The 11763-nt window shown below is 32.8% G+C and overlaps 1 protein-coding gene across 1 annotated transcript in view; it reads left to right on the forward strand.

The window, feature by feature from the left end:
- Positions 1–11763, forward strand: part of ADAM2 (ADAM metallopeptidase domain 2) — a 107100-nt gene that overhangs the window by 23113 nt on the left and 72224 nt on the right. The window contains exon 7 of the mRNA XM_029936321.1: positions 4106–4162. Coding sequence (XP_029792181.1) covers positions 4106–4162 — 57 coding nt within the window. The remainder of the gene's footprint in view (positions 1–4105; positions 4163–11763) is intronic.

Raw genomic sequence — 11763 nt, forward strand, 5'->3', positions numbered from 1 at the left:
TTTTTTTAACATATGCAATTATTTTCCATCATTTACAATACAGTAGTTGCAATGACACTCCAAACAGAAAAGCAAAGTAAAAAATCAAAACACCAACTTCTGTTTCATGTAATTAGACTTATACAGAAATTAGAAGGTTAAGTAACAACTAGTTAATCACCTAATTTCACAGCTATCTGAATATTCTGTCAAAATGTTGATATAATTAGCACAAATGCAATTCACATAAATGTTGAAGATACATATCTAGAGTCCTGAGGAGAATCACCAGCATCTTTTAAGGCAATGGCCTCAGGAGAGGAAATTATATTTTCCTCAAGAAAGACAAGGATTATCTTCTTATACAGGAATACAGAGGCTGCTTCTACTGGCAAAGAATACTCATCAGAATTTAAGGGATTAGTGACTCCTAACTTCATCAGAGTCTTTCCCTATGTCTTTATTTCAATTTTCGGGATCTTATTTCTTCCCAATTAAAGTCCACATTTTAACGGTAGACACCTGTAAGATTGGAAATTCAATTTGTGTTAAAATTCATCAACTTATATAAATGAGATTTGTTTTTCAACACTCTCAACTCTGAAAATACAGTAGTTAAGGGTCTCTTTCAGGGCATTTATTTCTTCGGAGAAACAAAACCAACAAATGCCTATATATGTGTATGTATGTGTGATTGGATCAGGTCCACCCATTATGAAGGGTAATCTGCTTTACTCAAAGCCACCATTACAAATGTTTATCTCATCTAAAATCATATTCACAGAAACATCCAGAATAATATTTAACTACAAATCAGTGCATTATGGCCCAATCAAATTGACAGATAAAATTAACCATCATACCAGAGCTAGAAAATTTATTACAGTATTTCTTCTAAAACCTTTATTGTTTAATTTCTTAATTTTAATATATAATCCAATATAATTTAATTTTTGTATGGAGTGAGGTAGAGTTTTAAAGTCATCATTTTTTATTTGAAATCTAGTTTTTCCAGTTCATTTTTTTAAAACGACTCTTTGATCCACTGAATTTTCATGGCATATCCGCCCCCCCAGAGATTAGTTGACCATAAATATTTGGGATTATTTCTGCACTGCAATTATGTTTTGCTTATCTTTATGTCTATTCTTATCCTAGAACCACACTTTTGTTTAACCACTATATCTTTGAAGTATGTTTTGGAAATTAGTAAGTGTAAACTCTTCAGAGATGTTCTCTTATGAGATTGTTTTGGCTATTCAGGGTAGTATTCATTTCCAAATAAATTTTAAGTTTTATTTTCAATTCCCTTAAAGAACCAAATGGTATTATGTTGATTTTGTATATTGTCCTGGGGAATATTGCTAGTTAACAATATTGACTCTCTCTATCTGTGAACACTGAATAGCTTTTTGTTTTTAGATTTTTTTAAATTTCTTTTTGCACTGTTTTGTATTGTTCAGTTTTTAAGTTGTCATCAAAACGACTTTTTTTAAGTTTATTTCTACATTTTTAATTTAAATATTATTGAAATTTTAATTTTTATTTAAAAGTTATGTTTCTAACCATTAGTGTTTGGAAATTGTTGGTTTGTGTATACTGCTTTTGTATTCTGCAAACTTGCTTAAATTGTTTATTAGTTTCTTATTGAACTTTTTGTAATTTTCTGTGTATAATGTTATGTTACCTTCAATAAAGGTAGTTTATGTTATTCCTTTGCAATTAGGATAACTTTCATCTATTTTTCATTGCCTAATGGCCCAAGTTAGCCCTTCAAATATAATGTTGAATAGGTGAGAAGAGATATCCTTGTCTTGTTCCAATCTTAGGAAAAAAAGATTGTCTATTGCCATTATGTATGATGTTTTGGTGAAATACAATAAAAACTCCCTGGAATTTATGGCCTACTTTACTCTCTGATAAAACTCTCCTGTTTCTTATTCTATCCCATGTTTTCTGGAATTTTCCCTACATACTCACATTCTAGGCACTGATATTTCCTAAGTTATTTTTCAGATTTTTAATTGTCATATACCTTCCACATATTTATCTATTTTTATTTATAGATCTCCCACTTTCTTTCTAAATTTCTTCCTGAATTATCCCATATTGGAGTTAATGATTGCTCAAGTTAAAGCACCCAAATACACATTATCTCTCTACTTATCTTTCTATGTATATCTATCATCTCTATATCTATGTAAGTTTGTGCCTATCTCTCAAATTTTATCTTCATGTCCCATCCCTGAATATTTATACCAAAGACCTTTGACATCTTTTAAACTTAAACCTTTAATCCATCTATATTGCAATTGGATCTTTGGGAGATATTATGTGATTTTTTTTGCTTAGATCCAATTCTTTAGTATTTACTTGAGCAAAGCAAACTTTCCTGCAGTTGGAGTCATCTTTATATAACACATAACTAAGCAATTTGTCTCTGTATCTGGCTACTTTCTCTTATTAAATAAAATAATTTTAGAGGTCTTTTGAAATCAAGTTATCTGCCCACTTTTCCAACACATAACAATCCCTGGCTTTAGTTTATTCAAATTTGTCCTGAATTTGTATTTGGCTAGAATGGTCTATGTATTTTTTTCTGCATGGAAGCTTATTATTCAGTAAAGGAGTAAATAAATTTTTGCTAACTAAATATTATCAATCTCAATCTCAAAGATGACAATGACAAGGACTACTTCAGTGAATGTTAGGCAACATTTATTTTTCTTAAAACAAAGAAATAGATTTTAATCTCTCAATCCACTAATGTATTCTTTCTCTCAATTAATTTAAATGTTTACTTTTGTCTTCCAGTAAGGTAGTATCATTTCTTGTTTAGGGACTTTGATAAAATGGTAGCTTCTATAGTGAAACTTTTATGTAAGATTTGGCACTTAATTTTGGAAGTAATGGTAAAAAACCAGTTAGACAATAAGGGGGCTTCATTTGCATTTTTAAAATGAAACCCTAAATTTCCAAGAGTTGGGCCAAGAAGAGAATTTTAAAGTGAGGGGGAGTTTAAAGTGAGTAGTCAATCATCCCTAAATGTGTCTTTCTGACCTTTCTCAACTTTTCTTTTTTAAATTCATATAACTGTCACTCTTCTAATCTCACTAAATACCAGATTTGTTGTTCCATCTTTAGTTCTCCTTTTTATACATTAAGGAAAAAATTTTAATGAAAATGAAATGGTTTTAAACTTTCCAGGGATTAAATATCAGTCTAAGGAAGAAAAAATGAACACACTAAAATAAGCATAACATTTCCCTCACTTTCTGAAATTTGATCCTCCTTTTCTAGTGCATGTAGATGACATGCTATGTTAGTAACAAAATGTTTTGAGTTATCCACACGATAGTCTTAAAGCGATTGCAATGTCTGTCTTACATGTTTTCCCCAGTGCATTTCTCCTTCATAAAATGTGATGAAAATAAGTAACATTTCATTAGTAGCAGTAGTTATAACAGTTGTTATTTTATTCCCATGTTTGGGAAACAGATAATCTGAGTCACATAAAAATAAGGCAGATTTCAAATACCATTAGGGTTCACATTTATTCCTAATTTAACTACTATGATCTAAGTGGATCATATATATCTTGAGATATCTGTGATCCAATTTAAGAGTGTTAGTTATTTTGATTCTCTGTTGGCTAACATCCTGAGGTAAATTATACAAAAATTATCTTTATCTTTTAAATGAAATCCCACTCTTTAAACACAGAGATGTGTCCTCATTCTTTTAGGGATATAGAAAAAACCATAGTGCCACATACTACGGTATAAGAGAATTTTTAATCTAATTAAACACATCTTGTAGTGGGAAGTCAATTGAGAACTAGAAATAGAGAAAATAACACGAATAGCCCAGTACCAATGAGAATATGAACAATGGAATTAGGGGAAAGTTTTTCTTGAGTGAATTAAACATTTGATCAAGTACAAAAGATGTGTCAAAGTCAAGGTTTCTGAAAATGATTCAGTAATACAAAGTTTTGTTTATATTATCTGGTTCTATATTTATAGATAAAGAGCAGAGTTTGCAACATCAAATTCATGAAGTAGTGATACTAAAATATTTAAATAATTCCTCAGTTTTGATGTAGAATTTGTGAACTTTTTTCCAGCCAGTTTCAGAGCTCTCTCAGTATATAGAAATGCATGTTGTAGTTGAAAAAAATTTGGTAAGTATAATTTGTTTTATGTCCATTTATATTAGCAAAGAAGGGTTATAAAGAAGTTGGAATAAATTTTTAACAAATGACAATAAATGACAATTTTTGCTTTATCTCTGCTTTAATGTATTTTAAATTACTAGTATCAGTAGTAAATTGAAAATAAAATTTCTATAAATTTATTCTTAACTTTATATAAATAATGTAAATGAAAATAATTGCTACCTTTAGAATAGTTTCTCACTTAGTAATTTTTATTTATTCTTCCCATTTCTCTAATGCTTGGCAATGCCTGATCTTTTTACTGCCTCCAAAGTTTTGCTTTTACAGAATGTCATGTGATTGAAACATATAGTATATGTTTTAAACCTTGCTGCATGCCTTTTCCTGGCTTAATAGCTCATTTCTTTTCAGCACTGAATAAAATTCTATTGTCTGGATATACCACGGTTTATTTAGTCACTCACATACTGAAGTATATCTTAGTTGCTTGCAAGTTTTCAAAATTGTAAACGAAAGTGCGTAAAACATCCATGTGCAGGTTTTTGTGTGGACGTAAGTTCTGACTACTTTGGGTAAATACCAAGAAGTATTATTGCTAGATGATATGGAAAGAGTTTGTTTCATTTTGTAAGAAAATGCCAGAATTTCTTATATTTACTATTTTGTATTTAGCGCTTTAGATATATTATCCTTTGTCTTCTGACCTCTGAGTTTCTGATGAAAAAAATGACTGATAATTTTATCATCCTTCTATGTGATTACTTACTTTTCTCTTGCTGTTTTCAGTATTGTATATTTGCCCATAGCTTTGCAGTTTCATTACAATGTCTTTGATTATCATGTATCTTGACTGGGTTTGGTTTTGGATTAATGCTTTTAGTGTTGTTGGGTTTACAGGATTTGTAGGTTCATGTATTTTATCAAATTTGGGAACTTTTAGGCCATTGTTTCTTCAAAAAAACACTTCTATAAAACACCCGATGCTCATCAACAAGTTCACTCCTTAATCCCCATAACCTATTTAACCCATTCCCCACCCACTTCTACTCTGGTAACTATCCTTTTCTTCTCTATAGTTAAGAGCCTGGTTTTTCGTTTGGCCTCTCTCTTTCCTTTTTTCTCCCTTTGCTCATTTGTTTTTTTCATAAATTTGTTTCCTTTGACTTATTTTTCCATAGCATAATGCTCTCTAGTTCCATCATGTCATTGCAAATAGCAACATTTCATTCTTTTTTTTATGGCTGCGTCATATTCCTTTGTGTCATTCATCAGTTGATGGACATTGGGACTGTTTCCATAGTTTGTCTATTGTAGATAATGTTGCTATAAACATTGATCCATGTATCTTTTTGAATTAGTATTTTTTATTTTTTGGGTAAATACCTCATGGTGCATTTGCTGGATTGCCTACAGTTTTTTATTTTTAACTTTTTGAGGAATCTCCATACTTTCTTCCAGAGTGGCTTCACTGGCTTGTATTTCTGCCAACAGTGCAAGAGGATTCACCTTTCTCCATACCCTCCTCACCAACACCTGCTATTTCTTGTGTAGTTGATTTTAGCCATTCTGAAACGTGTAAGGTGATATCTCATCGCAGTTTGGTGTGTGTTCCCCTGAGGATCAGTGATGTTGAGCATCTTTTCATTTTTCTGTTGGCCTTCTGGATGTCTTCTTGAGAAAATGTCTATTCATGTCTTCTAACCATTTTAAAATTGTATTATTCATTTTTTTTGGTGTTGAGTTTTATAAGTTCTTTAAAGATTTGGGGTACTACTCTTTTTCAGATATAATTGCAAATATCTGCTCCCATTCCACAGCTTGCCTTATAGTTTTGTTTCTTGTTTCCTTCGCTGCACTTCACTGTGTAGAGGCTTTTAATTTTCATTTAATCCCATAGTTTATTTTTGCTTTTGTTTACTGAGCCTCAGGAGACATATATAGAAAGAAGTTGATGTAGCCAATGTCAAAGAGGTTACTGCCAATGTTCTTCTCTAGGATATTTGTGGTTTCAGGTCTCACATTTAGATCTTTAATCCATTTTGAATTTTTGTGTGTGTGTATGGTGTAAGAACGTGTTCTAGTTTCATTCTTATGCATGTTGCTGTCCAGTTCTCCCAGCACCATCTGTTAAAGAGGCTGTTTCTTTTCCATTGGATACTCTTTCCTACTTTGTCAAAGATGAATAGGCCATACATTTGTGGGTCTGATTCTGGGTTCTGTATTCTATTCCATTGGTCTAAGTTCTCTGTTTGAGAGACACAGGAAGTACCGATCCCCTTACTTCTCTGCCATGTTGGCTGCCCCCCCCCCACTGGTTATTGCTCTGTTCAAGTTTTCTATGTCTCTTGTTTTTATTTTGGTAATGCATATATGTCTTGGAATTTATCACTGTCTTCCAGGTTATCCATTTGTTGTCATATAGTTTTCATAATATTCTCTTATAATTGTTTGTATTTCTGTGGTGTTAGTTGTTATTTCTCCTCTCTCATTTGTTATTTATTTGGTCCCTGTCTGTCTGTCTGTCTGTCTCTTTTTTTGATGTCTCACTAGAGATCTATTAATTTTATTACTTTTTTTTAAAGAATGAAATCCTGGTTTCATTGATCTGTTATTTTTTTTTTCAGTTTCTATATAATGTATTTCTGCTCCAATCTTTACTATTTTCTTCCTTCTCCTGGCTTTAGGCCAGTTATTCTTTTCAAGCTTTTTTTAGGTGTAAAGTTAGTTTGTTTAATTGAAAAATTCATGCTTCTTAGGGTAGCCTGCACTGGTAAGTACTTTTCTCTTAGACCACTTTTGCTGCATCTCAAAGATTTGAACTATTGCATTTTCATTATCATTTGTTTCCATGTATTTTCCTGGTTGACCCATTCATTGTTTAGTAGAATGTTTTTTAACCTCCATGCATTTGTGGTCTTTCCAACTTTTTTTCTTGTGCTTGACTTCATTTCATAGCATGTGGTCATAAAAATACATGATAGGATTTCAGTCTTTTTATCTTTGTTGAGGCCTGATTTGTGATTGAATATGTGATCTAATCTGGAGGGTGTGTCATGTGCACCTGAAAGTATGATGTATTCTGCTGTTTTGGGAGGGAACGTTCTGAACATATCTGTTAAGTCCATCTGGCCCAGTGTGCCATTCAGAGCCGTTGTTTCCTTGTTGACTTTCTGTTTAGATCATCTGTCTGTTGATATAAGTAGGGTTTTTAAGTCCTATAGTATTATTGTATTGTTATCAGTAAGTACCTTTATGCTTGTTCTTAAATGTTTTATATATTTGGGGACTCTCATCTTGGGGGCATAAATATTTACAATTGTTGTATCTTAGTGTTTTATTGACCCATTTATGATTATACAATTCCCTTTATCTTTTGTTACAGTCTTTGTTTTAATGTCTATCTTGTCTGATATAAATATTGCTACTGTGCCTGTCTTCTGACATCCATTTGTATGATAACTGTTCCCCCATTCTCTAACTCTCAGTTTGTAGGTCTCTTTAGATCTAAAGTGAGTATCTTGTAGGCTGTACATAGATGTTTGTACCTAATATTTTTTCTTGTTTTTATTTTTGGGTCAGGTTTCCTAGGTTTTTTATTTGTTGGTTTATTTGTATCTCAGGTGAGCCTATCTTAGTGGCCAGCCAGTCAATGATAATAATGAGGCTATCCTCCAACAATTGAGCTAATAAAGTCTTCTATCATGGATTTATCTGTGGATTGGGAATAATATTCAATACTTAGATAGTTTTTCAAGTCAAGGAGGTTTTAATTTCCATAGGATTTTCTCATGTCTCTTCTGGTAGTGAGTAATGTCTTAAGTTTATCTATGACGTCGTGGATATCTTGGATCTCTTTTAGTCTCTCCTGAGCCTAAACGATACCTGGTACTTGTGCATGCATTGACTATTTCACACTATCAAGGGTATATGATTCAACATATTTGTTGTATATGTTGGCTGCTGCATTCTTTCTACCTTTGTGTTAGATTTCCAGCTAGTCTTCTGAGAAGTTTTTCTGAAACTATGAGAAACACACCCCGAGTTTAGCTATAATAATGACTTTTAATGTTCATTTGCCACAGATATTACTGCTGTTTTAGAAAACGTATCTGGGCATGCATCCAGGGCATTTTGCCTTTGCTTTGTTCCAGATCAGCCCATCTTTCTCTGATAAGAAAGCTGCTAGCTTATATGTCTTGACCTACTATGGTAGAACAGCTACACAATAGAACTTGAGATGAGGAGGGGGACAGTATCAGGTAAAATGCAATAGATTCTAACAATTTTCACCATAAGATTAGCAGATTTTGTTTAATAAATACTTCTAATTTTTTGTATGCCCTTGGTCAATTTCTATAATCTTGAAATGTTTCTTGACAATTTTGTTTTATCATTGCTTATCATGAAAAGGATTCACAGAGCTCATTTCACCTTCTCAGAAGTCCTGATGCAATTATTTCTTTAATCCCTTAGTAGTTTATGAACTTTTCTTTCTATAGGTTTTACACATTTGCTATGCATTTTATTTCACTGTTTCTGTAAATTAGATATTTTCATATATTCTTATTTTTATTTCTTGTCATTTATAAATTCTTGAATCACTTTTTTTGTGCATCAGTTTGTTTTTGTTGCATAACAAGTCACTCCCAAAAAATTTCGTAGTTAAAAAAACCCTCTAGCTATTTATTTAACTCACAATTTTAAAATTTGTTCTGATCCCAACAAGTTTTTCACTTGCTATATTGGCATCACTTATTATCTTTAGCAAGGCACTAATTTTGCATGGGGTTGGCTGGTCCATAGGGTGTCTTAGCTGGCATATCTCATCCCTGCTGCACATGGTGTCTCATCAGTCTGAAAACGGTCCTATAATTTTTTCTTTTAATTTTTTGAGGGTTTGTTTACCTGCTGGTAGCATTGAAAAGGTCCTTCAAAACAGCAAGAAGGGACAACATTCAAGGGATTTATAAGCCTTTCCTAATATCACCATTGCTACAAACACCAAAAAAGAGTAACAATGCCTCTAATCCAAGGGGTGGAAAATTATACTTTGCAACACTACAAAGTGCCATCATACAGGAACAGAAAGAATGCAAAACAAGTTGCATTTCCCTGCTTTTCTTCCTGAAAATTTAACACTTTGGTCACTGCCCACTTTCTAATAACACATGTATCATAATTTTAATGTTTATAAAAATGTTCATTTCAATTTTCTTTTCATTTCCTTCACTTTTCAACTTCAATAATGCTATTCATCAGCTTGCATCAGCCACCAGCTCCTATAATTATAAATTATAATTGATGAATACTATAATATCACTCTTCCATATTCTTATATTCAAGCATTATAATCTTTGACTACCATTTTTTTACTTTTGTATACCCGTCTCTCTCCTCATTTCCAGTCTTCCTTATTTTATGCCATCCAAGACTTTTATACATTAATTTTATCACTGCTGCATTGACCTCCATCAAGTACTCCACCCTTCCCTTACAAACCATGCATCCTATGGTTCCTCATTATTTACATTATTGTCACTCCTTTGCAAACATCTCTAACTCACTTATAATTTCCCCCCTTAATTGTCTCCCTGGAGAGGCCTCAAACCTTGTTAAAGTGAAGTGAACAAGTATTTCTGTTTATAACCAGAAGGAAGACACAATAGGGAAAGCTCTCACCTTAATTTCATAAATCTCTAAACTTCACCAGGCCTTTTCATCTTTTATTGGTTGCCTTGCTGATTCATATTTCATACAAAATAGAAAAGATCAGAAAAGAAAGTCCACCAACTTTTGTCATTTTATCAAATACTGAACTTAGGTGTGTGTAATCATATTCTCTACTTTCCTTGATGTTAGTGTGGATGAAATGGGGCTCCAATCTAACATTAGAATTCTGATTGTGTATGTTAACCCTCACGATTCAAGGACGTGGCACTAAAACACCAAGCTCACATCAGTTTTCATCAGGAAGTGCATGTTTGAAACAATAGACATTCCATTATATTCTAAGATTATCTCGTTAAAAATATTTGCTAAGCAGAGTGACAGGTATAGATACATATGGGTATCTATTTGTTTATATCTTTTAGAAAAAACATTTAAGAGTCTATTTAGAATTAATTGGGGAAATAAAAACCACTGCATTTGAACTCTCAGTTGGGGGGAATGCCTGTTAATGGTTTTTCAGTCCAGAGACCCTGTAATATAATCTTTAAAGAAAATAAACCTTCAGTCTTAACTTGTACTAGAGGTGCCTCACTGAACTCCTAGGAAAGCAAAAGGAGCTGTGTAACTGCTTAATTATTTTTAAACTTTATTGAGATCTAATTTACAACCCAGAAAGTCCATCTAATTTAAGTGAACAAATGGCTTTTAGTATATTTACATAGTTGTGCGGTCTGCACAATAACCTAATTTTAGAACATTCTCATCACTCTACAAAATGACTTTGTACACATTAGCAGTCACTCCCATTCCCACACTCCCTGCTTTCCTACCTTGCAGACCTAAGCAATTAGTATACTAGTTCTTTTGACTATATAGATTTGTTTCTTTTAGGCATTTTATATAAATAGTATCATACAATATGTGACCTTTTTAACTGGTCTTTTATCATCTTTTTCAGGTTCATTCAAGTTATAGCATGTATTAGTACTTTGTTCAATTTTTTTTCTTTTTAAAAAAATTTTTAATTTTATTTTTGAGAGAGAGAGAGAGAGAGACAGTTTGAGCAGGGGACGGTCAGACAGAGAGGGAATTACAGAATCCGAAGACAGCTTCAGGCTCTGAGCTACCTGTCAGCACAGAGCCCAACGTGGGCTTGAACCCACGAACTGTGAGCTGTGAAGTCGGATGCTTAACCAACTGAGCCACCCAGGCGCCCCGACTTTGTTCATTTTCACTGCCAAATATCACATCTTACAGATGAATCACTTTGTTTATCCATTTGTTAGTTCAATAATATAATTATTTGTTAGGTATAGGTATAGGTTTAGTATAGTTATTTGTTAGGATAGTATAGCTATCCTAGTGGAAGTGAATTCATTTCTCATTGTGCTTTTGATTTGCATTTCCCTGACGTGTAATGGTGGTGTTGAAAACATTTTTAATTAATTATTTGCATATCTTATTTGGAGAAATGTTTATTCCAATTCTTACATATATTTTATTTTATTTTTGGTGGCTCGCTTATTTACTTATTTATTTAAAGGTTTATTTACTTATTTATTTTTATTTTATTTTTTTATTAATAGTTTATTGTCATATTGGTTTCCATACAACACCCAGTGCTCCTCCCCGCAAATGCCCTCCTCCATTATCACCACCTCCCTTTCTCCTCCCCCTCCCCCTTCAACCCTCGGTTTGTTTTCAGTATTCAGTAGTCTCTCAGGCTTTGTTTCCTTCTCTCTCCCCAACTCTGTCCCCCACCCCTCCCCCTGGTCCTCCATTAGGTTTTTCCTGTTCTCCTGTTAGACCTAGGAGTGCAAACATATGGTTTCTGTCCTTCTCTGCCTGACTTATTTCGCTTAGCATGACACCCTCGAGGTCCATCCACTTTCCTACAAATGGCCAGATTTCATTCTTTCTCATTGCCATGTACAATT

Source organism: Suricata suricatta, chromosome 1 (genome assembly GCF_006229205.1).
Source record: "Suricata suricatta isolate VVHF042 chromosome 1, meerkat_22Aug2017_6uvM2_HiC, whole genome shotgun sequence".
In the NCBI taxonomy this organism is placed as follows: domain Eukaryota; kingdom Metazoa; phylum Chordata; class Mammalia; order Carnivora; family Herpestidae; genus Suricata; species Suricata suricatta.